Here is a 17,372-nt window from a genome sequence, read left to right on the forward strand (position 1 = left end):
AGGAGCCCCACTGTGTTAGAAGTTGCATGTATCCGTAGTGAGAGAGCATCACTGGTCCCAAATAGCAATTCAAAGGGTAAGAGACAGGAAAGTATCCTCATCTCACTGAGGGACAGAATGATGAAATTACTTGCCCAGCATCACAGGAACTCTCCCTTAACTGCACGATCATCCTTCCTCTCTAATCTAATACAAGACTTTATTTGAAACATATTGCAAAAAATCATCAAATAATTTGACCCACTCTTCTCATATCCTTTCAGCCACCACAGGGTGTCTCTGCATCTCTTCCTAGAAAGACAAAAGCCTCTGGTAGCCTGGCCCAGAGTAGCCAGGAATACCCCACCTTTGGAAAGATGGCATGGGGGGAGGTAATATCTTTTATTGGACCAACTTCTATTAGTGAGAGAGAGAAGCTTGCGAGCTACACCAAGCTCTTCCACCTTGAAACACAGAGATCCAACCCTTCCAGTGTATTTGACACAATTTAAGTTTTAAAAGCTAACAAAAAACCATCACCCACTTCTCTGTGGATTTTCTTCAGCAACAGAGAACTATGTCTGGTTTGAGAATGCTGTTACAATAGGCAGTGCTTCTCAGTGGGCAACGAGAATTTATTTCCTTTAGTGACTGAAGATGCTTGAAACCTGAAGATGTTTTGACAGGGTAGCTGCTTGTAGTTCATGAAACAAGGATGATCAGGTAACTGAAATCTAATCATGCCTCTCCCTTCATGTGAGCTGCGCCATGCATTTCAGAGCAAGAACTGAGTTCTCAATCTCCATATTTACCAATGTCTATATACCAATGTCTTTGACGAAGCAATTAGTGTAGTAGCTTTGCCAGGATATGGAGCTAAGTATTGAGCCACACACCTTAGCAGCTCTGTTCGAATGTCCTTAATATAGGTTTAAAGTAGTGTTTATTTGCAATGAAATGAAGCCAAAGGGCAAGCAAGTGACTTAGCAATTACTTGATACAGTCACCTCTAGACTTAATATCCACCTGCTGCTGCTATGATCATTTTAGCTTGCGACTCCTATGGGTGGTTATTTTCTCTTTTTAAGGAACATGCTTTGTAATATATAATATTAAGAAAATGGGTTAATTGCTTTGGATTAAAACATGAACCATTCTGGACCTACGTCCAAACTCCAATGCAAATCTGAGCCTGCTTGAAGCTTTTAGATTTGGAAAAGGTTGACTAGCTTTTTTTCTGCATTGCTTTTCATTTTCTCTACATCCTGGTCTTCAAGTCAGTGCCCAGCAGGGATTTAAATACTGGGGCATGGGGAAAAAGAGGCTGTGACTGTTGGGTCCACTGCTATATAGATCCCCTGGCTGCAATACATGTGTAACATTTGGGCTAGGAGGATTTCATCCCCTCAGCTTCCTTGTAGGTCCCATGTACAAAGCACTGCTCTGAGAGCAGGATTTGGCACTTAGGATCTAAGCAAATATCAGATGACCCCAAAGCTGGGCTTTTTCATAGCACTCTGTTTCCCTTCGATTGGGTTCTGGTGTGTTTTATGCTCCCCAATCTATTTCTTTAGCTAACTATTAGGGGGCATATATTGTTCCACTCACTAGGAAACAGTGCGGGGTTACAAACTGGCAGGGTTTAGCAGAATATGTGGGTAGATGGATGGGTGAAGACCTCTACCTCTGCTCACTAACTTGACATGAAAATGAGCCTTGGTGAGGTCCTGCATCTGAAACGCTTTCTTTGGAACTCAACACCGCCACCAGACTAACAAGATGTTTCTCCATACTACCAGCCCATCCATCTCTGAGGTCTAGATTCTCAAATACTCCCTTGTTTGTGCTGTTTAAAACTTTCCCTTATCCAGGCATAGATCTGTTCTGAGCCAGCTCCCACTAGAGTGAGTGGAAAGACTGGCTACATGGAGTGTTGGATAACACACCAACTAAAACAAAAATTCATGTCATGGGGAGACAGTTCTGGATTTATATTGGTTAAATGATCTTTCTGCACCGTTTCATCCCTTTATCTGAGTACAGAGTAACCTGGATTTAAATGTTTTGTTGTGCTTTCTCTTCCAGAATGGGTTTCACTTGCATGGTCAGGAGGACAACCAAAGAGAGAAGCACTGACAAAGAGGAAAACACATTGGATTCAAGAAGGATTTTTGACTCCTCACAGTAGGGGGAGCAAAAAGAAGAAGGCATAAGAAATTGCACGTGTGGAAGTAAGCAGACATTCTTCCCTGTATTTTGGCAAGCACTGCGAGTCCTCTGCAGTCTGGCTTCATTGCTGCACCTGATCAGAAAAAAAATTGGTCCATCTAGTCTGGCATCCTGTCTCCAGTCAGGGCCAATCTTGGATGGTTCAGAGGCAAATGCAATATTGCATTGGGGGAATTTTCTTCCTGGCCTAGCTGATATTTATGCATGCTCTCCCTCACTTAATCCAACAGTGTTCACCCGTCAATTGGATTTTACACTCATAATTTAACTACAGACATAGAACAGTAGTGCTTCCATTGTTTAAGGAAAAAAGATATAAAGGATTCTTTAAAAAAAATTCAAAGATGGAAATACGTTTAATTTCCATGCACTACACAGCTGAGAATAAATGCCCTATTATTAAATCTAGAGGAGTCAGGATGCAGACAGCTGGGGGGGAAAGTTCCATTTATATTAGTCACTCTAGGACTTTATTCTGCCCTGAATTACAGAGGGTGTGCATCTGTGGATTTCCTCTACTTCCTAGTGTGTGATGTGAGGTGCAGGCATGCTCAGTAGCTTATGCCTACCACTCCTATCTCGGTAACAGTGCCTACAATACTAAGAGACTGGTTGCATCAGAAGCAGAGCTGGAAAGCCATCTTTGCTAGCTGCTGAGAGTGAGAGAAACAGCTGAACCTTAAGAGATCCACAGACTGTCTGACCGAAAACAATGTGAGTATCCCTTGTCAGAGTGAAAATGAGCTGCAGTCTGAAAATGAAGGTTTAGTATGTCTGGAGGGAAGAGTTTGGCTAAAGCAGCATCAAAGCACTGTCCATCAAGTGTGGTGCTGAAACTCTGAATACTCAGCTGTGAATGGGCGTGTTTCTTACTTCACAAAGAAATGATAGCAGCATGGCTTTAAGATGACTGAGATCCCTTTTGAAGCAAGGCTGGGCTCTGGGATTGTATATTGTGATTTGTCACAGATTCTGTTTCATATCTGTGAATATCTGTTTACAATTATATTCCCCTAAATGCTTGCTCTACAGAAGCACAATACTGTGGCTGGAAAGTTCACTGCTGTTTCTGATATAGGAAAAGTTGCTTGTTTGGGTTTTGGAGAAATGGCCAAGTAGTATGCTGTTGTTTTCAAAACCAAGTACAAATTAACTCTTACTATGAATGTATCTTTTTATGTTTAATTTTATGTGGGTGTGGGTGCGGTGAAAGGCTGGCTACGTGAATAAAGCATCTGAAGCTACTTTAACATTGATGTGGCTGGCTGTCACATGAAAACTACATGGCATCTGTGTTAATCAGTGTCAGACTCTGAGGAACATTTGCTGGTGTGAGACCTCTCTTGTGTATTTTAGAGATCCAAAGTTTGTGTAAGACAGTGTCAAAGTCTAATCAGTCTGCTGTGGCTCTTAAATGATGGGAACTCTGCTATGGCTGGCTGTGGAGTTTTTCCAGTTGTTGGACAGCAGTGAAGAGAATTACTAACATGTTTCCAATTCAAAATTGTGCTGACACCAACCAGTCAAAATGCTGGGCCAAATCCTCAGTTAGTGTAAATCAGCACAGTTCTGGACATCACAATGGAACGCTGATTTATACCAGCTGAGGATCTGGACCTTTGTCCTTGCTATCTGGTGCAATATGATAATAATATATTAGATATAAAATAATTTCAACTCAATTGTATTCAGCATCCATCTGTTTCTGTGCAGCAGTAGATGACACTAACCCATCACTTCAGAATTATTTTATTACATCTTTAAATAGCTGTCCATGTCTTTAATTGTGGCTTAAATTACAGCATTAATTTTCTCTTTTAGACAACAGTAAAACCTATGTAGTTAATAGTTACTCTGGAAAAACATTGGTGTAAATGAGAATAGATCTGGCCTGTGTAGTTTAGATAACTAGATTCTGAAATGCATCCTTTGATAACAGCCTATAACAATCTACATGGGGAAAAGAAATGTGATGATAGAGGGCATTTCAAACAAGAAGACAAAGGTATAACAAGATCCAGTGGCTGGAAGTTGTAGCTGAACAGGTTTAGCCTAGAAATAAGGTGCAAATTTTTAACAATGATGGTAATTTACTGTTGGAAGAGCTTACCTAGGGTTGTGGTGGATTCTCCATCACCAGCAATTTTTGAATCAAGATTGGATGTTTTTCTAAAGGATCGGCTCTAATTCAAACAGGGATTAGTTCAGGGAAGTTCTATGGCTTGTATTCTACAGAGGTCAGACCAAATTATCACAATTGTCCTATCTTGCCTTATAATCTATGAATCTATTAATATGATTGCATAAATGTTCATTTGCAGTTCATTTGCACCAGTAGGTGCAAACCAGCTGCAAACATCTCAGAAGTATAAAAAAGTCAAATAATTCTAATCCTATATAACATAAGCAGGGGGGAAAACATAGGGCCAGATCCTCAGATGGATCCTACTGGTATAGAAGTGAATGGAGCTATGCTGATTATTGTAAATAAAAAGTTGTGTCCTACTGTAAACTATTTCAATACAAAATTTTTAAAAATTACATCCAGAATCTCATTGAGATCTAGAATTTTTTTTCATTTGCTTATTCACCTATTAAAATATCAGAAAACAAGCTTTTGTCTACAACATCCAGAATGTCTCCAAGCCAAAGAATTGCTTTCTGAAAAATACCTTGGCTTAATGTGCACACCTGAACTTCTCCAAATGGTTATGAGTTTGCCAGCTCATTGTGTGTTATTGGTGCTGTTGCCTAGTTGTGTCTATATCAGGAGTCAGAGGATGATGTCAAATACTTTGATCTGTATGTGAGCTGTTCTTCAATGATTAATGCAACAGTTTCCTGCTGCAGAATTATCATCTAAACTATTCAAACAAGAAACAGTTTTTCATACTATCTTTGGCTTAGTAGTGTGTATTCATAACATATTTTTTAACTAAAAACAGAAAGGTTGATTCAATATTAGTATGCCTGGGTCTTTTGTAGAAAAGCTTGCATAAGTTTCTTTGTTGATCTAGGGGAAAAAAGGAAACCGTTTTTTGGTGGGATAATCTTTCAACACACTAATCGTACAAAGCCAGGATAAATAAGCAACTTGCTATTATGCAGATATTGATGTATTCAGTTGATTTCTGTTTCTCTATTAAATGGATGTACAGAAAAAGGATTTAAAACTCCTTGATGAATGTCACCACTATCCAACTTTGAGTTATTGATGAATGCCACAAGGTAAATGTGTGTTAACTAACAACCTATAGCAACAACTAATAGTGTTCATCAACTTGCAACAGTTTATTGCTAGTGAACACCAAATATCAGGAAATGATTTCTTTTCATCTTGTTGTAGAGCACCATAAACATCCATAGCACTTCAGACACTTGTAAGAAGACAAAGAGGTGGCTCCTGAGGGCTTGTCTTCACATACAGCTTTAGTGAAAATGCTACTATGCTGATGGGAGAGCTGCTCCCGTTGGCGTAGTTAATCCACCTCCCCAAGGGGGTAGCTCTGTTGATGGGATAAGTTCTCTTAGCAACATAGCACTGGCTACACAGGGTTAGGTCAGTTATAACTACTGTGGATTTTTCACACCCTTGAGCAATGTAGTTAGACTGATATATGTCTAGTGTACAACTGGGTTCAGTGACTTCAGTAGAGCTATGCTGATTTACACCAGCTGGGAATCTGGCCTCATGTGAGATTACCGTCTGAGTGGTACAATACAAATGATAAAGAAGCAGGCTCAAAAGTGGGAGCAAACCTTACTGAGGAGAGGGTCAGTACTGAGAAGTTAAATGAAAGAAGCGGGTTAAAAGGAGGGATTTGAAGGAAGAACAGGGCTCACTTCTTGCTTGAGAAGAGGGGGATACTGTTCCAAGCATAAGGATAAGAAGTGAACTGAGAGTCGGGGGGAAGGGGGTTGAGAGTTACCTTTTGGGGGTTGTTTCAAGTAGAAGGAGAAAATGATGATGGCATCAGGTATGTCTTTGATGCAACCCTGTTTATATATAAAGAATGAACAAACAGGAGGCAGTTTGTTTGCTCACAGTTCCAAGCCTCTCTCCAATGAGCACCCTGGCCAAAAAGCTCTCTCACAGTGTGACACTGGCCCTTTAAGAGCAGGACCACTGCACCTCTGACTCATCAGCTCACTCCAATTGGGTTTTAGGAGAGAGCACCTGAGCCATATAAATGGGAGAGACCTGATGAGCGTGAGGGAACCTGAGAACACAGGTGAATGGAATAAAGGAAAAGGGCAGATAAGAGCTACCTAGAAGAGACTGAGTCTTCAGAGAGTAGAAGACTCTGCATGCCCTCCAAGGAAAGAGGGAGGAATTGGCTAGGAGGCTGATGGAGAAGCTGTTTGCTAACTGCCCTGAATAGAGAGTCAGTGCTGGAGCTTTAAAGGGCTGAGATCTAGGTGCCAGTAGAGAAGTTAGTCTGCTGACCTTCCTGAGCCAGAGAACTAGTGCTGGACGCTGAAGAGGGCTGAGTCATTGGACCATGTTTTGGAAGGAAGCGTGATGGGACTGGTTTCCAGCAGTTGGATGGCCTGGAGAGTGAGGTTCTGAGACAAGGGCAGGAAAGAACGGGAAGCGAGTGCTGATGGGCTCATGGGTGAGGAGCTTGAAAAATTGCTGTACATTTCTCTGTTTTACTGTGGCAATTGGGAGCACAGCTTTGTTATGAGGGTTCTGTGGACTATTCTATATGTACGTGAATAAATTATACCCAGAGGCGGTATTTTGAAGTGGACACTGAGAGAGAGACTGTTCTTTTTATGGTTGGACTGAGGAGAAACTGAGTCAGGTGCATGTGTGGTGCCATGGCCTGCTGCAGGGGGGCATCCCAGTCTGGCTGCCTTCTTATGCTCTCTCTCTCTCTTAGCTTTCTCTCAGGTTCATGTTACAAGGGCTTCTCTTGCTGTTTCCTGGGCTTTTCACTCATCTGGCTGTTTCTGACTCAAACATGCACATACAGCAGCAATAACAATCAATCCCAAGACCCTGTGTTTGTGTTCAGTCAAGTCCTTCGGTGGTGGCTTCCAGCTATCACTAACCAAAAGGGCATTTAATAGCACACTCATTTAGCCTGAATGGAAGGCAGACAGCATGCCCAACAATTTCACTGAGCTTTGTGATCACCCATAGATCAAAGCCAAGCTTGCTAGATGTCTGTCACCCAACCTCCAGGAAAGAGCACTGGGTAAGAGAAAATGCAGGTGGACAGGGCCGGCCCACAACATTTTGGCACCTGAGGCAGGGAGCTCAAATGACGCCCCCATACCCCTCGCTTGGGCCAAAACTGAAAGGTCTCAGTTCTGCCTTCTTCCTATTCTACTCCTCTCATGGTAGCTACCTACCCCAATAAAGAAGAACTAACAACTTAAAATGCCTTGTTCAAAAATTTTAAGTAACACTTACATTTGCTGTTCAGGCATTTGAAAGTTAACTTTTCTTGTCTGCATAGTAAACACTGACATTTTTATCTGTTTGAATAAACCTTCTTGGTTGCAATGATTTGAACTGTTTCCTGCTGAAGGTCCACAGTCTGGGCAAGCTCATACTCTATTGAGATGATTGCAAGGCCGACCAACCTGTCCTGTGTCATTGGGGAGCAAAGATGAGTTTTTCTTAACTTCAGCTTGGAGAAACTGCGTTCTCCACTGGCAACTGTTACAGGAAGTGTTAGAAGTATGCTCAGAGAAACAAAAGCATTTGAAAAGAGGGTGGTCATCTTATTTGTGTACATATATTCCAGAACAGCCTTTGGAGTTGATCCAGCTGAAATGTATCTTGAAAGGGCTTTCAGTTCATCACCTAAATCACTCACATCAATATTGCGCATGTCATCATGTGTCAACACTGTCTCTAGTGCCCTGCATTGCTGGTGTAGGTCTTCTTCAGGAATAGTGAGGAGTTTTGGAGTATCATACAACATCCCAAATATATTGCTGTGTTCCTTGAGCTGCAAGAAACATTCTTCAAATGACTGTATTGCACAATCTAGCACCTGGTTAAAGAATTCAACTTCGAATTGTTGTTTGGGGTCTCCTATGGGATTATCCCATGCCTCGTAATCAAAATGTCTTCTTCTTCGGTGACTTTTGTATTCTTGAATGGGTGGGGAAAATAGCTTCAGTGTGAAGTTCCTCTGCCAACTTCTGTGCACTCTTCAGAACGTTTTGAATTCCCTCATCTGACCGGTAAGACTGTAGGTATGACTTTGCTTTGTCCAGTTGTTCCATTGCTCCAGATATATCCAGGGTCAACACCTTGGAGTCTCTTGCTTACAATATTTATTTTAAACAGAATGTCATGCCACAACACTAAGCCACACAGAAATTTGAAGTTATCTATGTTTCTGGTGATTCCATTTCCCTCTGCCACTGTTTTCCCATGAACAGTTCCTAGTTCATAAAAGTTCATAGCATTATCCTCCATAATGGCAACTATGGCATCATCTATCTTCTCAGTTTGGTGTTTGATAGGCTTTATCGCCTCCACTTGACTTTCCCATCGTGTGGTACTAAGTGGTTTCAGTGTCAGAGAGGATGTTCACAGATATTGCTTCAAAATTTGCCATCGATGAGTTGATGCAGAGAAATATACACAGATGCTTTGAATTACATTAAAAAATTCAGCAACCTCACTAGAAGCTGATACTGCATCACTGATCACCAAGTTCAATGAATGAGAACTGCATAGGACAAAAAAGGCTTGAGGGTTTAACACTTGGATCCTTGTCTGCACTCCTTTGTTCTTTCCTCTCATGTTGGCACCATTATCGTGCCAGAGCCCTGACCTCTCATGTCAGCTATCACTTCATATTCCAGCTTTTTAAGAAGCACATTTGTCATACCAGCTCATCATCAATGTCAATACATTCTAGAAAATGCTCTCTGACAGTCACCATTGCAGGGACATTTTCACTAGGTTCTGTTGTTGTTACAAAACGCGCCATTAAAGTCATTTGTTCCGTATGGCTGATGTCAGGTGTGCAGTCTAGAATAACAGAGTAATATCTTGCTGACTTCAGATCTGCCACAATCTTCTGTTTGACTTTTGTTGCCAGTAACTGTATGATCTCATTTTGAATTGTTTTTCCAAGGTAGTGGTGCATGTACATTTCTTGGGTGGTGACTCTTCTTAGATGCTCCTGAAATACAGCATCAAACTCCGCCATCAGCTCCACAATTTTAAGGAAGTTTCCAGAGCTTGGCACATACAGCTGATCTGAAGTGCCGCGCAGTGCTAGGTTTTGGATAGGAAGCATTCTCACAATGGCAATGAGCCTTTTCAGAACATTTTGCCAGTAAAGAGACTCTGATGCAATCTTCTCTTGATGCTGATCATCTATGATGGCCTTTAACCTTAGTCTCATCTCAAGCTCTTTCCACCTATGGAATGCTCTCTGGTGATTTGCTGCCTTCTCATGGCATGCCAGATTTCTAGCCAGATTTTCCAGTCCTTTGTTCCTGTAGAACCCAGTGTGGCTGGAACATTAGTCTGGAAGAGTTTGCAACAAAAACAGTTTTCAGCATTCTGGGTTTTTGAGTACATAAATCCATTTTGTCACCATTGGGGATTTCATGCCAGTAATGTGTTGGATGGAAACTTCTATTTTCATTGTCTTTGGGGAACATGAAGTCCCTCAGGCTACTGCTCAAGTGGGTCCACAGTCTTGGATCATCTAGACTTAAGGAACTAAACTCAGCAGCAGCTGTTTCTTGTGCCTCCACCACACTCTTCTCTGATCTACGCTTTTCTTCAGGAATGTGCATGGTTACAGCCATTTGAGATGGAGATATGGATGCTGCAATAGTTGCCAGGTCACCTGCACTCTAACTGGAAGATCAGGCATGTCCTCATCACTCACATCCTCACTGAGGCCGGAAGGCTCCTCATGAACATTTGTGTCTATGCATCTCAGGAGCGCTCCTTCCTGCTTAGATAGAAAAGCTTCCTTTGCTTGCTTTCTTTTTCCGAATGCTGCCCCAGAGGGGCGTTTTTCTTCTTTTACTCATGACTGCTGTTCTGTGCCAGCTATAGTGGCTCTCAACACTCAGTTGAAGGGGACAAATAAGTAGGCTGGTAGCAGGGCCTGAGTGAGGGAAGCTATCTGCGTCTTAAGGGCCTAACTGGCTCCTAGTACTTCAGTTGACTGCCTGTTCTCCTCAAGTGTGTCCAGGGAAGCAGCAGGAAACAGGAAGCTCCCTGAGAAGCTGGTGTTAATCACTCCAGGCTCCTGGGGATGCTAGAGAGGTACATAAGAGGCTCCTCCTCCTCTCTCTCCCTGCAGCTCCTGCTTCTTTCTGTTATTCCCTCTCAGCTTTTCTCCTGCCTGCCTGTTATGTCTCTTGTGCCCTCCTTCCTCTAGCACAGCACTCCACCACCTCTGTGCATCTAGAGCAGAGAGAATACATCTGCACCAGCAGCAGACACAATTTTCTACACTCTGAGTCCTAATGGTGGCCCCCTCCCTTACCCCCCAGAGTCTGGCACCTGAGGCGGCCACCTCAGTTCACCTCTTGGTAAGGCCAGCCCTGCAAGTGGAGAGAGACTTGTTTGTCTGTGGAAAATAGAACAATGTCAGTTGGTGAAGATAATGGTTTAGTTTCTTTTCGATCGTCACATTAATGGCTAATAAATTAATCTAGCACAGTGGTGCCCAAATTTTTCCTGTCATGCCCCCCTCTGTTACTGCACAGTTGGCTCAGCAGAGGACCTTGGGCTGAAGGTGGAGCTGGGGGTAGAACTGGGAATGGGGGAAGACTTGGGACTAGAGGCGGAACTGGCCTGGGAGTGAAGAGGGAATGAGGGCTGAGTGGGGCTGGGTGTCACTTTCTCCCTGCCCTCTGGGGGGGCTGGCCCAAATCCTGCTGAACGTTCCCCTGCACCCACCTAGGGAGTGCACCCCATAGTTTGGGGACCACTGCTCTAGCACAAATGAGTTCTGTTGCAAAGCACAATTTTTCTGAGATGCCCAATAAAACAAAGCACCAGAATTCTCCTTGTTGCCACAGTGTCTCTCTGTTCATTGGTAGGGATTTTTAAAAAAAATCCTTATCTTTTAGCATCAAGAAGTAGTCACTGGATGGATAGTCTGAAACTGGTTCTGTTAATCAAAACAAAACCCTACTGGGCTGGTTTCTATACCGTTGCACTGAAGGCAATGGATTTACACTGGTATCAGAGCAGAATTTAGCTTCTTGTAAGTATTCAAGTAGCTCTTTGTTAGCAGAGATGGGGGATGCTTAGTTGGAGGTGCTAGCTGCTCAAAAGGGAGAGAATGAAGAGGAGGAAGAGCCATACACTCTTCTGACCACTTGCACTGGCCAACAAAGCTTGCTTGCCAGCGCAGATCTGTGTTCAGTAAAACAGAATTCGGGCTGACAGAAGAATTCAGTTTCAGATTCCATTTGAGCTTTGTTATTGACAGAAGCCATTCTGGATTCCAGCAGGATTTTTGTGTTCATTTAGGAATGGTCCTAGGACATCTCCAGAAATCAGTGCTTGTAGAAAGCATTCAACCCATGGGAACAGTCCGGAACATGATTTTTCCTTTAATCACTAGGCCAATGACTTTTTGCAAAGAAGTCACTTTTCATACAGTTAATTCAGTCTCAGATCTCTCTTGTCTTCCTTACAGTCAGTCAGAGATTCTCAGATGTGTTGGTTTCTTGCAGTCATAGTTCTCAAAGGTGTACAATTTACTCAACCATTCCTGTCTCTTGCAATAGGAACAAATGGTTCCAGTGCTAACTGGGGTGCCTGTCTGAGTCACATACTAGTCCATTGCATCTAGAAATAGATTGCTCATTCATCTTTTGGAAATCAGGGCTAGAAGTGTCATCCTCAGAGCCTGTCTTCCTGGAGGGAAATCCATGCAGAAACTCAGCCACAATGAACTACTTAATGTTTCCTCATGTTGACAGATGATCTGTCAATGGAAATGTTGTATTGAGATGACAGTAGTATCTGGACTAGAATTTGAGTTGCAGATGTTGAGACCATGAAAGATCTTTCAAGAACCCAGTAGTGAACTAAATATTTCCTAAATGGGTCAAAGAAGATTATTTTGTTTGCAACTGGAAACAAAACTGAATGACCAATGATTTTTTTCAAAAGCATTTAAACAAATGTCCGTGAGGCAGAGAAAACTGAAAGTAGGTGATTGGGTACTTCTTATAACCACTGTTGTGACTGGATCTCTGGTTAATGCTTGTGTGTCTTAATGGTTCTATGGCTCATGAGTAGGGCCCTACCAAATTCAGTCCATTTTCATCAATTTCATGGCCAGAGGGTCAAATTGATCAATTTCATGTTGATTATTTAAATTACATCTGAAATTTCATGGAGTTGTAACTGTGGGGGTCTCAACCCAAAAGGTACCTGGAAATGGGTCTGATTTTTCCCTCCCTCACCCTTCCAGATGCCATGCATGGGAAGGGCAAGCCCTGTCCCTCCCCAGCCCACCCCACCCAACAGGAACTTGCAACTAGGAGCTTTCTGGCTGGGGCGCTCCCAGCAGCAGGGGGTTATTGGACCCCTGGAAACTTCGGTGCTGGAGCTTCCTGCCGCAGGGGGAGGCACTTCGAGGTGGGTCTGATCTCCCCCTGAGAATGAGAGTGGTCATGCAGGGGAAGAATAAGTCCTCTTCCTCCCCAGCCCAGCTGGGACTTGCAGCTAGGAGCCCTCTGGCTGGGGTGCTCCCAGCAGCAAGGGGGAGATCAGATTTCATGGGGAAGGATTTATTTCACAATCCGTGACATGTTTTTCATGGCCATGAAATTGGTAGGGCCCTATTCATGAGACATAATTTGTTAAGGTGTGGATCTGTAAACATAATCTATTTGGAGAACTCCAGTTACTGAGTAGCTTTCTTTCACCATGTGATAACTGCAAGCTCTGGGGCCATTTGAAGAGCTGTATTATTTGAATGGGCTTAACTCCATCTGGCTTAGGAGCAGCTCCCTTTTCTATTTGCTCTTTTATCCAGGCAGTGGAGCCACTGAATGAATGGATTTGAAGAAGTGGATGTTGTAAAGCAGGTGGGTTCTGTAAAATATCATGTAACTTAATGGAACGGGGAAGAAGGGCTACCCCAGTGCTTGTACTGAGATGGAGAGACAGCACATCCAGAAAGAGGAACAAGGTGGTGACCATCCCCTCCTCCACCAATGATTTTTGAATTACACAACACGAAACAGATGTATGTTATCCTGTAGCTTTCCTATGGATCTAACTCAACCCTGACTAGGAGACAGCAATTCTAGGAGTGAGAGAATATTGTCTTCAGGCCCAGTTTGTACTTGACCTCCCTGAGACTCATCACAGTTGTCAATTAGCCCCAATTAACCGAGATTTTCTCCTTAATGTTGTGGTTGCTTTTTCCCTGGTGCCTGTATGGAGCCCTCCAAGCTCTTTTCACATAACCCATTGAACAAGCACAAGATGATGGCCACCTTAAAAAAGCTAACTACTCAGTTATGGCAACCATATGTTTTCTGCACACAGTAGTAATTTACTGAGAGATCTGACTGTACATTTAAAACTGTTTTCTTATTTGCAATTATATCATCACTTCCGTACTGGATGAAATAATTAGAATGGACTTCATCACTCTAACGTTCCTGTCCAAATAATTGAAAATATTTGAACAAGTTTCTCACTTTTTCCAGATGCAATATTTAAAGGAAAGTATGTGGGAAAGAGGTGTCTTTTTTTTAGTCTCAAGCAAACAAGGCAGTAATCTGGTTTACAGATTGTATGCTAATGAAAGCAACAGATTTACCTCTGCCAGAATCAAACAGAAGCATCACTGAGTCATCACTGAGTGAATTCTTCTGGAAAGTGTTGAGATTCTCTATGACTGTTTTGGGAGATCAGAAGGGCATTATTTTAAGAAACATCTCTGAACTTTTAAATATAAATGGCACCTTTGAATGCATTCTAATGTGTTGCAGTATCTTATAAACATAGGCCAGTTAGCTCAGTGGATTTATGCACTAACCCTGTATAGCTGGGTTCAAATCTCTATATTGTCTTGAGCTAGGCCATGTCTACACTATGGTGCTGTGCTATGGTCAGCACACAGGGAGAACACACACATGCAGCCAAACATCTAACAAACTCTAGATAATCTCCTTCTAACTGGCTAAAAGCCCCCTTCTTGCTGAATTACTGGGGTTTGCTTGTTTCAAAGCCTCTATTTGCAGTGGGAATACAGCACTGTCTCACTAATGGAGAGTGCAGGCATTTCATACAGCAATAACCATGCATGTGCAAGGGGGAGAGTGACAAAGGAGAAGAAAATCCTAGTGATACCAAATGCTGCAAACTGAAATAGGCAGGAATTGCTTCAAGAGGTGGGTGCATTTCAGCAGTCAGAGAGAAGGGTGTAGCCACTTAGTTCAAATTAGTTCAATGGTTCAAAGTAAGCACTGCAGCAATGTGGAGCCTGAGCAGGGGAGAGTTTTAGCACAAATCATTGGGCAAGCAAGTGCCACAACTCCAAAGGGAGCAAAGAAAGAGGGATCCCCAAGAGACTGAATCCCATGTGAGCTCCGTTGTGCACAGAGGAGTCCATCCACTGCTACACCCCTTCACATGGTGCAGCTTACTCCACTTGATGTGGGCTGTTGCAGAGAAGAGAGGATGAGTCCATAGCCCCGCTTCCTACCTACCCCTTCAGGGCCTCAGGAAAACAAGTGAGGGGGCAGAGTGACTGCAACTATGTCTGGCGGGCCAGATTTTTAAGTGCTCAGCGCCCCACTGTTCCCACTGTGACACTTGTGGCTGAATTTTCAAAAGAACTGAACATCCAACGTACACCTAACATGCCAAACTCTTTGGAAAATCTCACCATTGATTTAGCTGTCTAAATATGAGAGGGGCTGTAGACGTGCAGGGGGCATGATGACATAGCTCCTTAGGCCTCCCCACAACTCCTGTGCATCCACAAAAGGGCTAGGCAGGATCTGGTCCTGCAGAAGGACTCGGGGGAAGCCAAACAAATCCAGAAAGATCAAATTGCCCTAGTATACATTGAAATATTGAGTTGCACAGTGTGCATAAATTTATTCACTTGCATTCAAATACTAAAATAACTGTTCTTTATGAATCTGGCCATAGACAGAAGGGCCTTAATTACAGCATGCTACAGCTGGGCAAAGGCAATGCTGTGTGCTAGTATTTGCCCTATCTGATACCACAACACATCTGTGTGCCATTTAATGCATGAAAAGGCTGCAAACATGGGCAAAAATCTTTTGCCCATAACATTTGAAGTTTCACAAATGTAGTTCTAGGGTTGGGTTTTTATTGCTGACTTCTTTCACAGACTCAGTTCAGAGTCTAGCTTAGCACAGAGGTCAGCACTGAAAATTTCTGTTACTTCTCTGTGGGATAAAGATGTCAAAAAAGTAGTAGTTAAAAATGTGTGGGGGTTTTTTTAAGTGCTGTTTGGAGGCTGGTCTGTGGGAAAGCTTCCTGCATTTGCTGCTAGATTGGCTGTGGTGTTATACCAATAAAATAAAAACCAGCAGGAGCTTATTAAAGGGGATAAGGCAAAATGCCACATTTATTGTGAATACAGAAAGAATCATAGTAAGCAGTTAGTTATAGTGATAACATTCCATTCAATTTCATATTTATTCACACATTCATTCATATACACGCACACACACAGGTTCTGCAAGGTTGTTATCATAGTTACCAGCTTTAGAGTTGCTCATGCCAAGCCACTGGCCAGGTGGCCTGGACACAAGGAGGGAGCAGAGCCTTGTCAGATGCACATCTGATGCTCCTGGAAGTTGGTTTGCAGAATCAGAACCCAAAGTTCTCAGTTTCTAGAGTCCATTTTTATAGGAATTTATTCCTATGCCCGTCTATGGGAACTGCTTCATCGTGCTGTTGCTGAATCAAACAGCAGATGGCACATTCCTGACGACTCCGTGCTGCCAGATGTTATCTTGTTCTTCAGTTCTCCCATCCTTGAGGCTGTTGGGTGGATTCCAGTTTGCCCTCCGGAGGTCCCCTGGTTATTTCCACTTGACACCTTCTTTGGCCGATCAACACTGGATTCTTAGGCTGGCACCTCCCTCATCATTCATTTATTATCCACACCAAGCATCCATCCACATACATCCTCTATCTCTATTTTGATCACAATTGTTAACAGCGCAAGATAAATACAAAAAAAGGGTGGGGAGTCTTTGTGTGCTGTTTCTGTTGTTAAAAAGTATCACTTTGAGTCTCTCTCTGTGTGAGTAGTTGTTGTTACAAAGTATTGCTTTGAGAACAGACTCTGTTTTAGGATGTACTAACACAATTAGCAGCTTGTACGTTTCACACGGAGTGGGAGAGAAACAGTAAAAACAAGAGACCAAAAACCCAGAGACCTCTTAATTAGTAATGCCCTGGAAGTTAAACTATGGAGAATCAAACTCATTTATGATTTTAATGTGGAACTTTTTTAATATGATCCAACATAATAATCTGTGGGATTTTCTTTCTCTCCTTTGAATACTTTGGCAGCCAGCCCTGGCACTTTACAGAGTCACAGACAAGTCTGGGGGTGGGGGACCAAAGGGGAAATCCCACTCGAGGCCAGGATTTAGACAGAAACACACAGAAAGCAAACTAATCACCTAAACTTGTAAGGTGCTGAAAACCTACTGGCACTGACTTCAGTTTCCATTGAGGTGCTCCACACTGTCAATGCTGATAGCTCAACATCTTTCAAGATGGGGTCTAATCTAGTGTAAGTCTCCTATAGACACAAAGTACATGGACCTACCCATTGTTAAAAGGTGGGAAGAATAATACACAACTACGTATCAAGAACTAGAAATACCAGTGAATAAACGCAACTATGACGTAGCTGGCATCACAGAGACTTGGTGTGATAATACAAATTACTGGAATAGTCATATAGAACTATTCCAGTCAGTTGTATTATACCACCAAGTCTCTGTGATGCCAACTATGTCATAGTGCAGCTTGCTCAGAAAGGACAGGCAGGGGAAAAAGGGTGGGTGTTGCCTTGTATATCAAAGATGTATACACTTGCACTGAGGTTGGAAATAGGAGACAGAATTGTTGAAAGTCTCTGATAAAAGGGGTAAAAAAACAAGGGTGATGTCATGGTATGGGCCTACTA

The 17,372-nt window shown here is 42.6% G+C and overlaps 1 protein-coding gene across 2 annotated transcripts in view; it reads left to right on the forward strand.

Moving 5' to 3' along the window:
- The first annotated feature begins 547 nt into the window (after positions 1-547).
- Positions 548-17,372, forward strand: part of LOC119861320 (vesicle-associated membrane protein 2-like) — a 101,141-nt gene continuing 84,316 nt past the window's right edge. Inside the window, exons 1-3 of one of the 2 annotated variants that reach the window (XM_043492561.1) lie at positions 548-702; positions 2,065-2,210; positions 2,798-2,922. In XM_043492561.1, the coding sequence (XP_043348496.1) occupies positions 2,921-2,922 (2 nt within the window). In that variant the 5' untranslated portion in view covers positions 548-702; positions 2,065-2,210; positions 2,798-2,920. Of the gene's footprint in view, positions 703-2,064; positions 2,211-2,761; positions 2,923-17,372 lie in introns of those variants that run through there. The other variant, XM_038416338.2, reaches the window with a different exon arrangement.

The sequence above is a fragment of the Dermochelys coriacea genome, chromosome 9 (assembly GCF_009764565.3).
Source record: "Dermochelys coriacea isolate rDerCor1 chromosome 9, rDerCor1.pri.v4, whole genome shotgun sequence".
NCBI lineage: Eukaryota > Metazoa > Chordata > Testudines > Dermochelyidae > Dermochelys > Dermochelys coriacea.